The sequence below is a fragment of the Microtus ochrogaster genome, chromosome 19, assembly GCF_000317375.1.
Source record: "Microtus ochrogaster isolate Prairie Vole_2 chromosome 19, MicOch1.0, whole genome shotgun sequence".
Classification (NCBI taxonomy): domain Eukaryota; kingdom Metazoa; phylum Chordata; class Mammalia; order Rodentia; family Cricetidae; genus Microtus; species Microtus ochrogaster.
Genome location: NC_022021.1, coordinates 41,918,002 through 41,937,640, shown reverse-complemented (window position 1 = coordinate 41,937,640; position 19,639 = coordinate 41,918,002). Strand labels below are relative to the sequence as shown.

The following is a 19,639-nucleotide window of genomic DNA, read 5'->3' as shown; positions in this document are numbered from 1 at the left end:
CTATTGGCCACCAGTACACTTTATCTGGTGGAGGACTGGAGCAGAAGCTGCTAAGAGGCGTGCGCTGTCCGCGGTGCTGAAAAGGCTGACAGCCAGCATACCTGGGGTCCCTCTGGCCTTACCTGCTCAGCGCCTTGGAAGCAGATCTTGCAAATGGGCTGATGGTGCTGGTGATGATGCCCCGAGCGTTGGTCTCCACCGCCGCCGCTGCTGCTGCTGCTGCACACGGAGCGTGTTTCGGGCTGGTCTCCCGTGCAGCGCCGCTCGCCCTCCCCACAAGCGCCGGCCTCGGGCTCCCCCGGGCCGCCTTTCTCCGCCGTTTTCTCGGGGACCGCCACCTCAGGAAGGCGCCTCCGACCTTCGCAAGAGTCACCGGCCGCTGACACCTCCTGATCGCGGGGCAACAGAGACGGCGGCAGCCGCTCATCCGCACCCTTGCGCCGCGGGGCCACCTCTAGCGGCGGCTCGCCCGACCCCGCGGTGCGCTCTGGAGGAGCCGGCAGAGGCGGCCGGTAGCGTGGGGAGGTGGGGACCAGGGCCGGCTCTCCCGGTGGCGGGGGCGGAGGCGGCGGAGGCAGGGACGGCTGGGCTTCCCGATGGTCCACCCGGCTACACCGATTGCTGCCCTCGTCGCTCATAGTGGAGCCGCCTCCGCCCTCCTGCCCGCCCTGTGGCGGGCCGGACAAGGACTGCAGCCAGAGAGCGAGAGCTAGGGGAGGCCGGAGAGGGAGGAGGAAGGAGAGCAGGAAAGGGGACCAGGGCACCGGGACTGGGAGGGAGGAACCGGGAGGGGACACGGAGGACCAGCGCGGCGGCGGCGGCAGAAGCGGCTGTTCGGCTGAGCCGCCGGCTCGGCTCTGATGGAGGCGGCGTAGAGTTCGGCTGCGCGTGCCAGGCGCGCCAAGGGTGGGTGGGGGGAGGGAGGGAGCGCGGAGATGCGCAGGGAGGCTGGGAGGGAACAGGCGCGGGACTGGGGAGGAGGGTGCGAGTCGTGCGTGAGAGGGAAGTGTGGGGTTCAGAGAGGACCCGGCTGGAACTGGGGATCCCCGGACTGCTTCTACCAACCCCGCCCCTGGTCTTTCAAGTCGATTCCGGGGCGGATTGCCCCTCTTAGAAGCGCGAGGCTCTGCGGCTCCCGTGAGCTAGTAAAAAGGGGGAGGGGTCGGAAGCTGCTGATCCAAAACCGTTGCTGGGTGGGTCGGGGGGGGGGATTTCCGTGACACCGTCCGGGTGGGGGCGCGATGAGTCAAGCGGAGACGCGCGTGGGAGTTGGGGTGAGGGAGAGGCAGGTAACCCTGTAGTGCAAGGACCCATTGAACAGAGGCACGCGGGAAAAGACTCCTGGGGGCTGATCCACTGTTATTTGGGGGAATCGCAATCCTTTCCTCTTCAGAGGACTCTGCATGTCAAGATTCTTCCAGCAGAAGCCTCTGGAACCTTTATCATCCCACTGTTTCATTTTTTTCCCCTTGAATCCTTCAGTGCCCATGTCCCCTGCAGTATGCACCCTGGGTTTGTAAATTTTCCAGATGTCTCAGAGGTTGGAGGGTCACATCCTGTAGAAATGCCCCACTGGGTCTCCTTCATACCTTAAGTAATGATGCTGCCTCCTTCCCAGGAGAAGGGGCTACAACCTTGAACCTCTATTTGACTCTGTGTGAGTCCAATTTCTCTAACTCCTCAGGCCTGGTTCCTTTGTGAACGTTTCCCCCCTAACCCGTTTTCCCGCCTTCCGGTAGGGTACTGAACAGAAATCTGTGCTCCTGTACTCTGGCAGAGTGTGTTTCAAATCTGGCAGTCTGAATTCTTAACCCCGAAAGGTGTCTGTTTATGCAAATCAATTATGACTTTTCATGGATGTGGCACTTTAATGACTTTGACATAAGCAACTGGCCCCGGAGACATTCACTTTGGCTAACTTCATAGCTGAAGACCCAGGGTCAGACAGGCAAACCACCACAGAGCTCAAGGTCACCAGCCTATAAAAGGAATTTTAAGACTAACTTCAGCTTTCGGGGCGGCGGCTCTGGCACCAGAGCATGGGGGGGGGTGCCTGAATTCACTTCCAATCCTCTCTTCATTCTCTTAAAAATAGTTCTATAGTATGTGGTTTGTTGGGTGTCTCTAACTCCAGTTAACAGATTTCGAAATGGTTGAGACAAAACACCAGCTTAAGTAAGTTTTTCAGTTACACATTTGGCAGTAGGAAGTACATTTGCCTTTTACAAACGAGAAAGAGAGAAAAGACCAGGGTCTTTTGACATATATCAGTGTGATGTGGATGAGGTTGCAAAAACAGGAAAAAAAATCAAGAATGCTTTGTCACAAATGGCCTCAGATGAAACAGCTTCCAGGAATGTCCTGTCACCCTTAATTCCCTCAGACCGGTTTATTTTTGGTAGCAGAGTGGCCAGCAGCAAACACGGTTTTAAAATAATCCTTGCAGGCCCCGGGAACTTACCACGCTGAGGAAATGTGATTGTAGATCAGTGTTGTTTGGGTCTTCACCTGTCAAAATTGCACTGCACACATCTATATATTATCCCTCTCTTAGTGTTTTCAGAAGAATTGATATAATCAGAAGCCTAGATCATAAATTCTTAAAGGGACACAAAATTTATATACAATGCCAAGTGATGCAATTGCTAATAAATCTCTATGAGATATGACAAAATATGTTTTTAAAGGACAAAATGAAGCAGAGTTTGTGTGGATAGGGACGCAGTAAAACAGCACCTAGGTGCATCCTTTTGGTTGCTGATTTCTGTGAAAAAAAAATCCAATAACTGAATAACAGAAAAGTCCATTTCCTTAATATGATGGCTAACCACGTAAAATCTGAAGGAAGCATTGTTTCCCATCTTCATTGAAATCACAGGTAAATTTCCCTCCTCCACCCCCAAAAAGCTTGTTCAGGGTCTTTGCTTTACCTACAGAGTCTTCAAGGGGCAGTAGAAACTGTAAATTCTGACCTCTGCTGTAAAAGTGTGGAGTAATGAGAGATGTGGAGAGAGGAACAGCCAACACCCAAATGGAAGAGAGGAAAGAGACACATAAAGAAAGGCTGAGGAAGGACACCACAGCTCCGATGGTCACCAGAAGCTGATGTGCATCAACCTAGTTTTTTAAAAAAAAAATCAAGTTTTATCAAGTGAATGTTGAAAAGTATATGAAACCATTCTTAGCTTATAGAAATAAGGATAAGGCTAAACATAACACAGCAGATCAAACAAATCCATTATAATGCTCCCTGCATACATCCTTCAACACATGGGCGGGCTGTTTATCTATAAAGTATAAACCCTTCACATACCACTAGCCGAATCTAAGAATGGTGGAGGAAAGGAGAAAAAGCCAGGCAAGTGTCAGGTGCTTTTTTTGTGGCATTCCTGTGTGTCCCTAAGAGTTTCTTCTGCAGCTTCCCTAGTGTGCACACCCTGGAATTCGATGCTTGGAAAAAAATAACAATAACAGAAAATTCCTTCAAGAATTCCAACAGAAAAATCACGTCAAGAGAAGATGGTTAGACAGCAGTTAATGCCGGCCATGGCAGGTGGGAGTGATTTATTCTGAATCTGAGCTAGGCATGATGGCCTTGGTATGCCCTTCAAACAAATAAAGATAGCTGGGAGAGCTTTTTAAAATTGCTCTTTTAACTCTTTTAAGTGTAGCTCTAGAGACATTACAAGGCTGTTCCTTTGGCACTTTTAGGATATGTTGATGCCTCCAAGGAGACAGAACATAATACACAGTATTTTCAGTTGTCTCCACGTACCCAGGAAAAGAAACTAAGAATCCAGCCTGTACTTCATCCCAGAGAAATCATCTCCCTAGCCTTCTGCTGTACTCAAGGGTGGGGCTCTACAAGCATCTCACCCAGCACTCACCTGTACAGAGTTTAGCTTTGTAAGGCATCAGAAACTAAGCAGTGTCTGTAGCCTCAGGGTAGCATGGTTCCATATAGAGAGAGGCCCACAATTTACAGCTTCCCTCCTCTTCACTTAACCCTAGTGTCACATACTGGCTTTATCATCCAAAGCCACATCTCACGAAGCAGGTCCTCTTCAAAAATAGAGGAGACCCCAAACCATTTCTCCTCTTCATTATTAACTGGAAGTTAGTTTGCTCACTCATTCTGCCATTCAATCCAGAAAATTTGATGTCATTCTTGCATTTTATTTTCATATTAGTGCATGAAATTAAAAAGTCCTTCAAAGGTACTTTCAAAATATATACCAAATTCTTCTACTTCTTTTCACTGCTGTGCCCACAGCCCCAGTTCAGACTGCCATCCTGGTGCACCTGTACCGTCAGCATGGTTCCTGATTGCTTTTTAGCAGATATCAGTTCTCCCATAGTTTGAAAACACTCTTTCTTTCCATCACTCTAGTCTTAGTTACCATATCTCCCTATAGTTTTCTATTTCTGATAATATTTCCATGCTTCTAAAGGCTTCCAAATCTATGATAGCCAGGTCCTCTCTTCTTTTGTTATTCTCACTGGTCCTCACCAACTTAATAACTCTGGCCACAGTCCTCCAAGTCTCTGGTCTCACCGCGAAAAGCTCTAGGATGCCCAAACTCTGCAAACAAATAAACATTGTCAAAACTTCCTGATTGTAACCAAAACCATCCCTCTTCAGCCCCCTCCCCAAGTGTTCTGAGACCTTGAACACAAGAAACTGGTCTCTTAAAGAGGGTGCATGATTTGTAAAAGATCATATTGCAGTAAAATGTAAGGAATCCTTGTGCTTTCCTCTGTCTTGAACCTTGAAAACACAAAAGAGTTCTTCCCCTCAGAGATGTAAATACCCAAAGTACCTAATTAAAACGCTGTGGACGTCTGCATGCACAGGGCATCCAAAACCAACCTGCCATCTGGAAAACTGCAAAATCGATGTCACTTGACAGGTCAGCCAAGCTCTAATAAAGCCATCTTTAATTCTGTCCAGCTGAAATTATCTTGTTTGCTACCAAACTCATACATTAAATGTTATTTTATGTTATATATCTAATGCTATTCCTTGTGTTGTGGCACTAAATATGTTTCTATTTGTGCCTTTCCCATTGTTCTACATTTTAGCCCATTTGAATTGAGTCTGTCTATGCATATACAACCTTTTTCTTAAGGGCTATAATTACTATGATGCTCAGTAAGCATGAATTAAACATTAAATTAACATAAATTTTAATTCAAAATATCTTATTTTTAATCTATTAATACACTTTTAAACAAGTAACAACTTAAAAAGACGTATGTTCCTGCCATGCTTGGGTAGAGGGCAGAGGAGTGAGCTACAAGACTTGGTAATGCAGACAACCACTTCATAACTAGCTTGATAAAGACTCAGGGTCCCTAGGAACCATTAGAGAGCTACAGCGCGTACAGGGGAATTGCCAAGTTCCCTTACTCTTTCCCACTTTTCTCCTAATTGCTGACCCCGCTACCAGGACATCAGACCTTGTTGAGAAGAGTGGAAATCTGAAACAGGAAGCAACACGAGTTTGCAGGCTTTCACAGGGATGTCAATCTGTCTGCCACAGTGCGTACCATAGAGGCTCTCTTCAACAAAGAAGGGAACCAGTTCCAGGTTTACACCAGACCACTAACCCCAGCAGCCTCCCACTGCGCCATTTCCCAGACCTGCCACATCCCAAAGGAGGGTTGTGATGTCCCCACAGTACATCACACCCTGAGGACTGCCCAATGAAGATCCCACCAATAAAAATGCAGAATCATTGTGAGTCATACTAATTCCTCAAAGGGAGGGAAGTCTTCTTCCCAGAGGAACGACTGCTTGGCTAATAAAAATCCTCTTTATGCCTACTTCTTGGATGTAATTTGTAGCTTGTAGCAACTATTCTATTAACTGGCTTCTGCTACACCCACACAGCTAGCCCCCTCCTCAGCTAAGGCTATAGCATGGAACTGTGCATCCAGATATACTTGTTATTGTGGTACAAACGCAAGCATTATAAAAACTTTAGTTATACAATGGGTGCCTATGTGATAAATGTAAAAAGGCTTGAGTAAAAAAGCATAAATTAATCATTTATAAACATTTTAGGGGTCAACAAGATATCTCAGAGGGTAAAGGTGACTTCTGCCAGGCCCAGTGACCAGAATATGATACCCAGATCAACAGAGAGTAAGGGGATCAATACAAATTGTACTCTAACCTACACACACACACACACACAAATAAAATAAAATAAAATAAAATTTAAAATGTAAAACTATTAAATACTCCAGATTGATTCTAAAAGAAAATGTTCAATCATCAATTAGCGAGTAAAATCTGCTGAACGGTGCCCTTTGACTGATCTCTTAGTGCTTGTAGAAAAACTGAGAAGATGGGAACACAGGATTAAACTCATTGCATAGACTAAGAGCTGTAGGATTGAAAGTGTTACGAAAGTCCAGAGATGCAAATAACTCTCTATGGAAAAGGGCACTCATGGCAATAAAGCTTCTCTGAATCCATCATTCGAGCTGGGTTTACCTGACGGACAAGAATATGTTAGAAGTAATTCAGCTGAAACAAATCAGGGGACTAGAGAAGCTGCTGGTCATGTACAGAAAGTTTAGTATGAAGGCTAAAACACAAGGCCTGGAGCAGCTGTGATGAAAGCAGGAAAAAGTGCGACAAGGGAGAAGAACAAGGACTTCCTGCTCCAAACCACCCCTGCAAGTTCCAGCATTTACCTACCAAGGAGTCAGCTACAACCCAGAGCTGAGAATCGGCAAATGAACAAGCGGCCCTCTGACAGATCACCTCAGCCCATGCCCTGAACATTCTCACAGATTTATATGCTAATATTTTCACTTCTTCAGGTGACATGATATGATCTTCTTGTTTTAACCTTAAATAGAACCCTACTAAATATGCTCCCCCAATTTCCCTGCCCACCGAAGACTGCTAACAACACATTTGGAAATGTAAGCAATACCCTCAGCATTTCAAAATAACTGCTAATGTTAATCCCCTCAAAAAATTAAAGCCAATCTCTTAAAAATATTTCAGCAGCAGGAGTTCATTTCTGAGCAAAAAGCCTTGTGCATGCTTGAGTTAGCTCCTGGAAATATGGCCTCGTAGCCTCCACACTCACTGGCATCTATAATGAAGAGTGTGAGTATCCAAGAAAGTATATAGCTTTCGCATATTGCTCTGGAGAGCACAATTACTTAGCAGGCACCATTCCTTCATTCAATCATCAGGACCTTAACATTAAAAAATGAGTGCATTGCCCACACCACATTTTTTGGGCACTGAAGAGGCTTCTCATGGAGTCTGTTAGCCATTTGGCCAAAAAACTGCTCTTGCCTGGACTTTTTCATGAACTGAACATGCAGGACCAGCAGAGAAATGACTGGTGAACTTGCCTAAAGTTGAGATGATCCTTTGGGTTCCTGCTTCATGAAAGAGTCTGCCAGACATTCTGCAGGGCACAGAAGAAAGTGACTGACAAACTGCCAATATAGGTAGAATTGTCTTTAAAATTTCCTGTTTCAGGATGATTGGGATAAAGGAAGGTTGGATAGGGGAGCACGGAAGCACAATTCTTAGTTAAGGGAGCCACCTTAGGGTTGACAAGAGACTTGGACCTAGAGTGGCTCCCAGGAGCCCAAGGTGATGTCCCCAGTTAGTTCCTTGGGCAGCTGAGGATAGGGAATCTGAAATGACCCTATCCTATAGCAATACTGACAAATATCTTGCATATCACCATAGAACCTTCATCTGGTGATGGATGGAGATAGAGACAGAGACCCACACTGGAGCACTGGACTGAGCTCCCAAGGTCCCAATGAGGAGCGGAAGGAGGGAGAAGATGAGCAAGGAAGTCAGGACCAAGAGGGGTGCACCCACCCACTGAGACAGTGAGGCTGATCTATTGGGAGCTCACCAAGGCCAGCTGGACTATGACTGAAAAAGCATGGGATAAAATCGGACTCTCTGAACATGGCGAACAATGAGGGATGATGAGAAGCCAAGGACAATGGCACGGGGTTTTGATCCTACTTCATGTTCTGGCTTTGTGGGAGCCTAGCCAGTTTGGATGTTCACCTTCGTAGACATGGACGGAGGGGGGAGGACCTTGGACTTTCCACAGGGCAGGGAACCCTGACTGCTCTATGGACTGGAGAGGGAGCGGGAGAGGAGTGGGGGGAGGGGAAGAAGGGTGGGAGGAGGGGGAGGGAAATGGGAGGCTGGGAGGAGGCTGAAACTTTTTTTTCCTTTTCTCAATAAAAAAAATAAAATAAAATAAAATTTCCTGTTTCATGGAAAAGTATGCTAGATACTATGGGCCTGTAGGCTGAAGACGGATGCCCCGATGGTACAGAGAAACTTTCAGTGACTGTCCAGCAGTGAGATGTCTCTGTCAATTCTAGAGTTTTTGGAAGTTGCTTATAATGCACCTCCTGTTTTCTTAGGTAATATATCTTTCTATAGTCTTTGATGGGGTTGAAGAATCTATAGTTTTCCTTAGTTATGATAAAAGATAGATACAGATATTGTAACTGCAATTATTGCTTAGTACCTGTGTTGTTATACGTAATTTTACTATGTTAAAGATAAAGCTTTCCTTTTTATTTAAAAAGAAAGAGGAAGGTAGTGTGGAATTCCCCTCCGTGTGCTGTGAATAACAGTAGTTAATAAAGGAACTGCTTTGGGCCTATAGCAGAGCTTTAGGGGAACAGACCTAGGAGAGGCAAAACTAAACTGAGTGGTGAGAGAAAAGAAGCAGAGTCAGGGAGAAGCCATGGAGCTGCCACAGGAGATAGACACTAAAACTTTAGCCCATAAGCCACAGCCATGTGGTGATACACAGATTACAAGAAATGGGTTAAATTAAGATATAAGTGTTAGCCAATAAGAAGCTAGAGCTAATGAGCCAATCAGTGATTTAAATAATATAGTTTCTGTGTGGTTCTTTTTGAGGCTGAGCAACTGGGAACCAACAAGGGGCCTCCTTCCAACACATGGCTTCTCACTGACTCCGCCTACTTTCTCCCAGCATTGAGCTTGGTTTTCCTGCCTAGCTCTATTCTGCCCTATCACAGGCCAAAGCAGCTTCTTTATTCATTAACAAGTAAAAACAACACGTTTACAGAAGGACTTCCTACAACAGGTTCACATTATGCCTGCCACTGTCTTGACAAGCACACATTATCACCACTTTCCACTTCAAGTTCCCCCTCCTTCTCCACCAACAGATCACACATTTGAGGGCAGGTCATTTATATTCATGCAACTTTGATAGTTTTTCCCTGATGCCTGGTGCAAATGTCTAACCCATATGGGTTTTCAGGAAAAGCTTACAAAGGGAACACATAGAATGAAGTGATTGCAACATTTTCAAAAATTCATCTTAGAAATGAATGAGCTTTCAACTACATGAGCAATTTTTTTGCACTTATTGATGATAACTGAAATTAATTGCTCATTTACTAGGTCAGGCACTCTTCCAAGTGCTTTATATGTGCTAATTTACTTAATCCTTGTTTCAGGGCCAGCATCCAGGTGCCATTATCTTCATTATAGTGAGGAAAAGAGAGGGTCCCAGAGAAAGGGAGCTGCCCACTCAGTACGTTGGTGGCAGAAGCTTATGTTTCCACTCTGGCAAATCTGTTCTCAGCCTATTCCAGCACCAAACTTTATGTGCTTCTTATACTAATAAGTCCATAGTAGACCAACTCAAGAGAGCTGTGCACCTCATGGTTGCAAGACTATGGCTGAGAGCATCAACCAGCTTTACCAGTTTGAACAGCAACATAACTTCCTAGGGTAACATAATCTTCTGAAGGCATTTGTGATGGTTAAACTTGATTGTATGGTTCAATTAGGAAGCAAATGATATTAAGAAAAACAAATACTGGATGTATAAGTCCATGAGGGTATTTCCAGAGAGAAGGAGCCAAAGTGGAAAATTCTGCTCTTTACCACTATAATTTCTTTAAAGCTTGGAAACTACTTTTATTTCTATAATAGAAAACTATATAGTTTTGTCTAATATAGTTTTGTCCCAGCTTTCTATAAAAGGGACTTGTCTTGAAGCACCTTCAGGATCTAGGTTCTTTGAGTCTTATAAGACTCCCTTGTATTTGCCTTCCATGAGCCTTATTTTTAAGCATCTTTTAGTGTTTCATGCATTTTTCAATGATCATGGTTTGATCATGCCATAGTTTCCATGTACATATATCATAACCCATATTCTGAGACATATAGAAAGCTGATTTACTATATTAGTAATATCCAGAATTTAAAAAGGATGTCATCTATATTACATACCAGAACTCAGGAAATTTCTCCCACACCAGAAGTAATATAAGATGAAAAAGTAGGTTTATGTATACATAACTGTTAGTAGAATTTCATCCATCATGAGGTAGGGATGTAGTTCAGGGCTGTGTGCATCCTCAGCTCTGGGAACAGTGAGTATCTAGACATGGTAGATGCTCAATAAATACTTGTAGAGAGAATCAAGAATTCCAGTCTGCTCTACCTAGTGGTTGGGAAGAAGCTGATTTCTTCTCACCCTAGCCTTTCAAGTGGAATTTTTGGACGGGCTCTCCACTCAGAAGACACAAAAAGACTAGTGGGTGTTTGACTCATATTCAATGTAAAGAGGATGGTGAGCTTTGGATCCACTCCTGCTCTGGATAGGGAGTGAGCCAAAATAACGCCAGCTGCTCCAAAGTTTGGAGCTATGGACAGGCTGTTGTCTTAAATCTACCTACATTTCTGGGTTGTGTGTCAACCCAGTTGTGTGTCTCAGTATGTAACTTCATCAAACGGTCGCACATGAGAAAATGTGGCCTGCTGTCCAGCTCCATGACAAAGCCAGTAAGGTTCAGCAGTAAGAGATGCAATGAACTTCTCAATAGTCACAGACTAAGAAATCCCTGAGTCATAATGAATAATTTCAATGAATTAGGCAGTTCAAGGGAGTCATTGAAAAGCTGAGAACCTCCAAAGAATTGGGAAATGCCAGATCGAGTTAGCATCCGTGAGAGGCTGGAGTAAGAGAGCTCAAAGGGCACATCAGTCCCAGGCAGGACAAACGGATCTGACAAGAAAGGGCTACCACACATCCCTACCTCTCTCATCACCCTACTTTCACCCAGAATAGCTTCTGGCTATAGAAAAATATGAGCCATGGGGGAAATGTGAAAGAAACAAGAATTAAGATCATCCCCCATATGTCCCAAGCAAACTCTCTTCACATTGGGGTTGAGGACAGGAAGAATCTGGAGCATCGCCAGACACTAAACATTTGAATGACTGAACTAAGATGTTAAATAAAAGTGGGGCAACTGATCAAGAATGGGCAAGAAGACTTTAAGGCCAGTAAACATTACCAAGGGTAGAAAACACTAGCTACCACCACTTCTCAGCACACTGCATCTACATAATGCAGCATCATTTTTGCCCCCTATATGAGTTGTATTTATTAAGAATGGATTTTTAAAAGACAGATATGTTATCTGGAGTTTTGTGGGAGGAAGGTTCATTTTTGTCCTTATTTACTCAAGGTTTAGTGGCTGAGATTTCTGTGAAACAAAATAAATAAGAAAGAAAAAAAGACACAGATTTGTGCAGTACAAATTGTGCAGGACACAGGAGGCTTTCTGAATAAAGACAATAACCACAGAAAATTATATTCTCTTCAATCTTTGCCTCTGATGGAAGATTAAAGAGGCAGGACAAAATAACTATCTGGCAAAAGGGTAACCTGACATTACTAAATTGGAGGGGTTAATCAAGGGCTGTACATATTGTTCTCTGTGTTCCTGAGTCTTAAGAGACAGAAATTTCCTCCCTCAAGGCAAAGGTATGGTATTGGTATCACAAAAGTCATGTGACCTGAGTTACAAGAAGGTGATAGTATTCTTTTACTATTTGTATCAAGAAAAAGAAGTCAAAAGACTGGGAGGAAGAGGGGCCAATCAGGCCTTTCTGCTTTCACTCTTTGATCTAATGCCAAAATGTCATGTTGTAGATTAGGGTGACCTCACCCCCATTAGTATCTATTGACACCTACACAGATTGTCTTATGCTCACTGAGGAGGGAAGAGGAGCTCCAAGGTTTGGGAACAGAATACTATAAGTTAATAGCAGAACCCCAGGGCGGTGCCAGTGGTGTACTGAAGACTTTGAACAAGAATTCCTAAAATATCAAACCCCCAAGTGCTAACAAAGAAGAACTGTTGACCAAAGTCTCTGTTCCATCACAGGAAGTAGAGGTGTGGTGACAAGAACAGGAGGATTCTGGGATGAGGAAAGACTCAGTCTGCAGTCATCACCCAGACACAGAGGAAGCAAGATGAGAATGCCTCGCTGAAAAAAGGTACATGCCACATGGTTGACATAGACAAGAATAATGGGCTAATTTAAGATGTAAGAAAGAATTAATTTATAAGAAGCCTTGGCTACTAGGTCAACCAGTTTATAATTAATGTAGACCTCTGTGTGTTTCATTGGGACTGAAAGGCTGAAGGATCAGGCAGGACAGAAACCTCAGTCAACAAAGAACATTCAACAGCTATAAAGATGAAAGTATTTACTGTATAGGCCTTCACAGAGAAGAAGGAATCTCACCCCCTACTTTCAACAGCACAAGATCCTGAGAGGAATCTGGGGTTCAAGGAGATGAACAAGCCTTAACAAACATTCCCTGCTAACATAGCCTGAGAGGACGTGATGGGACCTAAGGAAATTGTATTTAAGAAGGACCAGACTGAAAGAGAGTGGGGGAAGGAATCTTTAGCAGAGCTCAAATTGGTGTTCATGTTTCTGCCCTTAAAAAATAATGGGTGAAGAAAGGATGGGGTGGGGCAAGAAGGCTAGGCCTGACCTTCTGAGATTGATGGCATGAAGTAACATAACCACACTTCTTCAAAATTACTTTTTGATTCTGCTGACAGAAAGAAAATAACAGGAGCGGAGGGTCATTGAGTAAGTATGACATTTCTATCTGTGTTCTATCAGAAAAAGACAGCCTACACTAAAATGTCTGCATAGTTCCCTGTCTGAAAAGCAATGAGTTTACAAATGATAACAAAGGCCTAAACTCATTCTCATCCTGTGGTTCTTAATAAGAACCAACATCTACCTAACTCCTACCAGCTAGGGATATTTAGCAGTTGTTTGTGAGCATTTTTAAAATTTTGTTGTTACTATATTTAGTAGGGTAGTTCTTCAGATATCAGGATGTGTAGACACCAAAGTTGCCAATGAGCATCGTATGACAAACACTGCCCCCCCATACATATATCATCATAGCAAAGATATCAACATTAGCAGTGTAGAAAGACACTGTCCTAAATAATAGTGAATTTCTTTAAAAGATATTAATATAGAAGAAACAAACAACTTTAAATGCCACTAAGTAGCAGGGAAGATGGTTCAGTGTATTAAATGCTTGTTGTACAAGTGTCAGGGCCATCATTAGACTCCCCCTGGACCCATATAAAAGCTAGACAGGCATGGCAACGTCAGTAATTCTATTGCTTCGGAAGGGATCCCCAGAGCAAGATGGCTAGCTGGATAAATAGGAATTGTCAAGCTTCAGGCTCAGAAGAGACCCTGCTTAGTAAATGCAATGGGAAGCAGAAAGGATGACATCAGCATGGACACATTTGCACATGACATTCCCATACACATTGAATATCTATATATAATAGAATGCACTCTGCACATTTATGCAAAACATGCCACTGAAAACCAAAGCATCTACACAAAGAAGGATACGCTAAAAGTTTCAGAAGTTTAAACAAAGCTACAGTAAGAATTTAAACACTGGAGGCTGTTGTTGGATTTTTATTTCTTGACTTGAAGGAAATAGAAGGTTTAGGACAAAGGGCAGTGTCTGAAACTAACTGGGTAGGCTACGCACAACACAGAGGCTTATGCTTAAAATAGAAGTTAATTTAAAATGGAATAAATACAATGCATGTGGACCAACAACATGGCTCAGCATGTAAAGCCACGTGCCACCTAACTTGTCCAATACCTATGGCACACACGGTGAAAGTTGTCCTTGGACTTCCACAGATGCACTATGGCATGTGTGCATATTCCGCAGCAAAATATGTATGCATGCATGCATGTATGTGTGCATGTATGTATGTTTGTATGTGTGTGTGTGTGTAGAGGGAGAGACAGAGAGAGAGGGAAGGAGAGGGAGGGAGAGAGAGAGAGAGAGAGAGAGAGAGAGAGAGAGAGAGAGAGAGAGAGAGAGAGAGAGAGAATAAACAAGTGTATTGAAAGCAGTGTAATTCAGCGTGGTGCAATGTGAGAGGAAAGGCATCTCAGATGAATGAAGTCAGGTCCTTTCGCTCATCTCTCATTTTCTCCAGTGCTCCGTGCAAAGGTTTCCCACTGACTTTCAAAGGACAGTTTGCGTTTTTGCTGTGGAAGCTGAAAATTAGACTTTGAAAATTATAGCCCTCGGTGAATTAGATTTTAAATCTCCTAGAATGTAAAAGGCATGCTTATTCAATTTGTGCCGAAACTCATGTACTAAACGGAAACAAACATTTTGATGATAGTTCGGGGAATGAAGTTTGTGCTCCTCAGAGGTGACGCTGGAAATGAATTGACTAGCAAAGTACAATGCAAATCAAGAACTAAAAAAAGTAAACAGAGAAAGGAGAAACAACAGCCAATGCCGTGTAGAGGAGAACTGTTTGGTTTTTTTTAAAATTTCAATAAACATTTTTAATATTTGTATTAATTACTTGAGAATTTCATACTTCGTATTCCATAATTACCCCAACTCTCCCCTTAAGTTCCCCAGATCCACCTGCACCTCTCTCTACCCCGGCAACTTTGTTGTCATTGTTGTTACATCTCTTCCAACTAAGGCATTATATCCGTTGCCTGTAGCGCTGCAGTGCATGGACGTTCCCTTCCCTTGGTGATCCTTCTACCCCAGTTTGGGGAGTCTTAGTTTTGTGTTCAGCATGTGAGATGGTGTCCAAATGCCTGGCTTTGGCATCGCTGTCTCCATAGTAGATAAAGCAGAGCCAGGCAGGTAGAAGTGTGGAATGAACAGGGACTGGGCAGTGGCCAAGCCTGGCACTGGCATCTGAGATATTCGTAACCATCCCAAGAGCCCTCAACTCAGCATGATCCTGCTGGAAGCCAGGACCAGAGCCGGCTCTTCTCCCAAGTGCAGGAGGGGCTGAAGTAGTTCTCTGCCAGCATTGGCCTTTTCAGTGTCTGGCACATCCCAGACCTGCTTTCTCCAGTACTGCTCAGTGTGAAATTTCTTCTTGGGGAGAAGCTAAATTTGGGGGTTAATTTGCACTATTACGAGGTTCTCAGCTATGAAAGCATTTCTAACAGTTTATTAGACCACTTCCCTCTTACACTCCCAAACCACAGGTTTTGTTATACAACTGACAGGGGCCACCAGCTTTCTAATACCTATGGATTCACACAGGTGTCCCTATTTTATTATAACGGGGTTTGAGAAGGGAAAGTAATAGTTGTGTTTTTCATTTGCTAAACTGATTTGAAACTTCTGTATCTATTAAGATTAGCAAGATTCAAAATAAGATTCCATTTACCCTACAATCTGTGTAAAGTACCATGTCTCTGTTCCCTCATTTAAAATATGCATATATGTATGCATATTGTTGTGCATAAAACATGTATAGAATATTCTAGGTACAATTATTCTAGATATAATTATTTTATCATGTATATTGCAACATTTTATATTTTGTAACAGAAACCTTTTATGTGTGGTCCAATATGTTTATGTGAATGTGAATATCTTTATGCCTTCCAGTAATAAAGGTAGCACAGATACATGGTATTAACCATATACCTTGGAAGCACTGCACATATATTAACCCATAGTTCAGAAGAAGAGAGAACAGAGGAAATTGGAAAGTGTTTTAAGCAGTGATGAAATACAACGCAATAAACTTAGGGTGTGTTTTTTGCCATTAGGCTTCCTAATTAGCTATTGCTCATTCTTAAAAATGTTTTTATTTCTGGTCATTTATTTTGGATTTGGTTCATACAGAACAGTGCCTCAGGCAGAGGTCTTATGAGTTATTTCAGTTTTATTATTCTAAGGAGTGGAAACAAGGCAAAGGGCAGAGAGGCGGTCTTCTGAGGATGTGCTACTACAGGGGACGCAGCCAAGTCACACACTCAATGCTTGAGGCCTCTCTGAGGGAATATAAGCTTCACTTCAGGATGGCCTCAGTGGGGACAAGGAGGAAGAGGAAATTCTTCATTGTCTGTCTTCTTCCTTATCTCTGGGACATCAGGCCCTTAATTTCTCTGCTTTGGCAGAGACCCAACTTAATCAGCTTGCTTCTCTCCGGGAAATTCCAATTGCTTCTGTGATTGCTCTAAAAGGCACTGGAGACTGCCCTGAGGTCATAAAAGCTCATCTTTATGTTTTGTTTGATACATCAATTTTCATTGATATTTATGAGATTTTATCATCATATCTATGTATATATACATGCACGTGTATATATGTGAATATACATATACATGTGCAGGCATATGTTTATTCCTGTTTTGTAGCAAATCACTCCTAAAACCACCAGGATCTCCAAGTGGTAAGTGTCTTTCTATGCTAATGAGTTATCTGATCTATGCTAAATAGTTGTCTGATGGCTGGGGCCTAATGATGTGAGTGACTGTCATTTCATAACAAAGCACCCATGAGCTTTATCAGACTGAAGAGTAACTAGATTCATGGAGATTCCTGGAGAGTGGTCCCCTTCCCACATGCCTAAGGCCTGTGTATCTCTTCCATGTTATTCTTTACCTGTATCTTTTGTATTATCATTGTAAGTGGTTAAATTGTAAATGACCATTACCCTAATTCCTGGGCGGTGTGAATCACTAGAACGGCTGTGAACCCCCAACTCATTGCTAGGTGGAAGTGTAAATAACAACTTATTATGTGTGAATGGTAACTGACTAGGGACTCAGTCCTGTGGAATCTATCACCAGATTTGTCAGCTTAAGATTGAGTTAGAAGAGACCCCGCTTGTGTCCATTGCAGACTCTACCGCTGAAAACCTGGGTATGTATGAAGAGAGGTTGCTCAATACACACACATTTTGGTTCCCAGAGGCGATCCGCTTTGAGAATCATTGGAGGGACACTCACACTCTGATGTCTTCCTATACATTATACTCCTTTTTTGTAATCAATAGTTCTAATTTTGATTACATATTCTCTAATAAAATTTGGCTATATCATCATCATCATTTAAGATGCTTGTTGGATTTTTAAGACAGCTTCTGTTGTGTAACAAAAGCCTCTAGGATGTGGTAAGTTAGGACAGACCGTGCATCATCTCAGCCTCTCTGTGGGTCAGGAGGCTGGGTAGAGATCACCTAAGACCCCGCTACCATGAAGCCTCCCAAGACAGACACAATTTAAGTTCATCAATGACTGTGTCTGTATCCCCACACCCATTGGAAAGCCCCCAAGCTCACTGGGGCCATTGTTGGATGAACTCTTTTCCCTCAGCCTGTCTGGATGTTTGTGCCCTTCCTGTCTGTGGGCAAATGTTAAGTTCCTTACCATGCGGGCATCTTAACATTGCAGTCAGCTTCAGGTAAGATGAACAACTGAGAGAAACTCCAGCAAAATAAATCAGTCTTTTATAGTCTCACGTTAGTAGCGGCAGGCTATTGCTTTTGTTGTATTCAGTTTCCTCAGAAGTGATTTACTGGGCTGCAGGCATATGCAAGGTTTTAGCTATGTGTGAGAACAAACACTCTAGGTGAGGAAGAACTTCACGCTTGTGCAGAAGAAGAGCCTAGCGTCTTTTCACTGGCTTCCTAGCAGCTGGAAGACAAACGCCCAATCTGCGCTTGTCCACTTGGATCTACCATTGCAAACTTTAAAACAAAAGCTGCTTTGCTGCTGCAGTGTGACAGGGGCGGTCAGGCTGGTCTCAAATGTTTGACCTCCACACTCAGCTTCCCAAGAGTCAGGATTACACTGTATGTGTTTTCAAGTACAGCCTCCTTGCATGTTTTAATGCTCTAAATATAGGCATGGTTAATAGAATTCTCTCAAAGAATGGGACTCTTAAGTCATCAAGCAATTTTACAAACTAAGTAGAAGCTGTTTTTAAGAACGAAAGCAAACTATCCACAAGAGTGTCTTAGGAGCAAATCACTAGACAGTGAAGCAGCTTTGGGAAGTTGAAGGCAAATGCTTAACCATCGGATCCTTTGAAATTAATCTTCATTTATAAGTTTTGCTGTTGCCTTGAAAAGGCCTGCTCGTTTAGAGAACGTAGGCCCCATGTCCACATATGAGACCATCAGGGTTGAACATCTGGTACTTTCCTTGGCTCCTTTACAAAAATGTGGGCTTTTGATCTTCCAAACCAATTTCACCTGTGTTGATTACCGGCATAAACATTATCTTGATCTTAATTATGTATTTCTTTCCTTTTATTTCTTCCTCTTTACCATTTAAATTTAATTTCATGGATTTTTTTTCATTCAAGTGGGAGTTTCTGTTAAGACTGCCAGGGTGATTTCATAGTATGCAGTTAATCTACAGCAGTCTTTAAGATAATTTGCCAAGATTTTGAAAGAACTGAAGGTTTATGAGTAAGTGGATGCTTTGTTTGCAATATTGTATTTAAGATAAAATTTAAAGGACTTTTAAAAAATCACAGTTCTTTCTCATAGAATAAGAATCAGTTGGATTTCAAGCTGGACCTGCATATAAGTATCTAATAGATGGCAACATGAAAAAAATCTATGAAGAACAATTTAAAGGCATGTTCTAGCTTCCTTTCCATTGCTGTGATAGAATAATGTGACCAAAATCGACTTACAGGCACAAAGGGTTCACTTGGCTTACTCTTCCAGATCACAGTCCATCACTGAGGAAAGTCAGCAGAGGATCTTAAGCAGAACTTGAAAAGAAACCATGGAGGAATGTTATTGGCTGCCTAGCTCACAACCTCCAGCTTGTACAGTATGGAACTAGCTTCCAGATAATAGAGACACCCACAATATCCAGGCCCCCTTACATCACCTAAGAATCAAGACAATCTCCACAGATACAATCATGGGTCAATCTGATCTAGATAATTCATCAGTCGAGACTATCCATCGGATGACTCTGAGCTATGGCAAATTGACAAAGCTAACAAGGATGAGCAGGAAGAATTTATTTTGGATCCTGGTTTTGATTTGCTGTCACAAGGCCACATTGCTGTAGGCCTGTAGTGAAGTAAGACATCAGGTTGAGAAGGACAGCGTGAAAAGAGCTGCTAGCATTGTGATAACTGTTGAGCAGAGAGACAGGAGGGTGCTGAGGACAAGATACATCCTTCCGGGGAAAGCCCCAAGTGACCCATTTCCTACAACCAGGCCAACACCACATCCCCGAAATAATAACAAACTGTGAACTCACCAAATGATAACCCTTTAATAAAATTAAAATTTTCATAATCCGGTTTCCTAAGGTCCCAGTCCCAACCTCTGCTACACTGGGGATCAAGCTTTCAACATATAAGCATTTGGGAGATACATCACCTTCAAACCCCAAGAGCCCTCCTGTTCAGATGTTTAGATTCCTTATTTCTCCCAAGGACAGATGAAACAACACTGGCAATAAATTATA

The 19,639-nt window shown here is 43.0% G+C and overlaps 1 protein-coding gene across 1 annotated transcript in view; it reads right to left on the bottom strand.

The window, feature by feature from the left end:
* March11 (membrane associated ring-CH-type finger 11) overlaps nt 1–939 on the bottom strand; it is a 91,068-nt gene extending 90,129 nt beyond the window's left edge. The window contains exon 1 of the mRNA XM_005356657.3: nt 123–939. Within this exon, the coding sequence (XP_005356714.1) occupies nt 123–638 (516 nt within the window). The 5' untranslated portion in view covers nt 639–939. The remainder of the gene's footprint in view (nt 1–122) is intronic.
* Nucleotides 940–19,639: the final 18,700 nt, after the last annotated feature.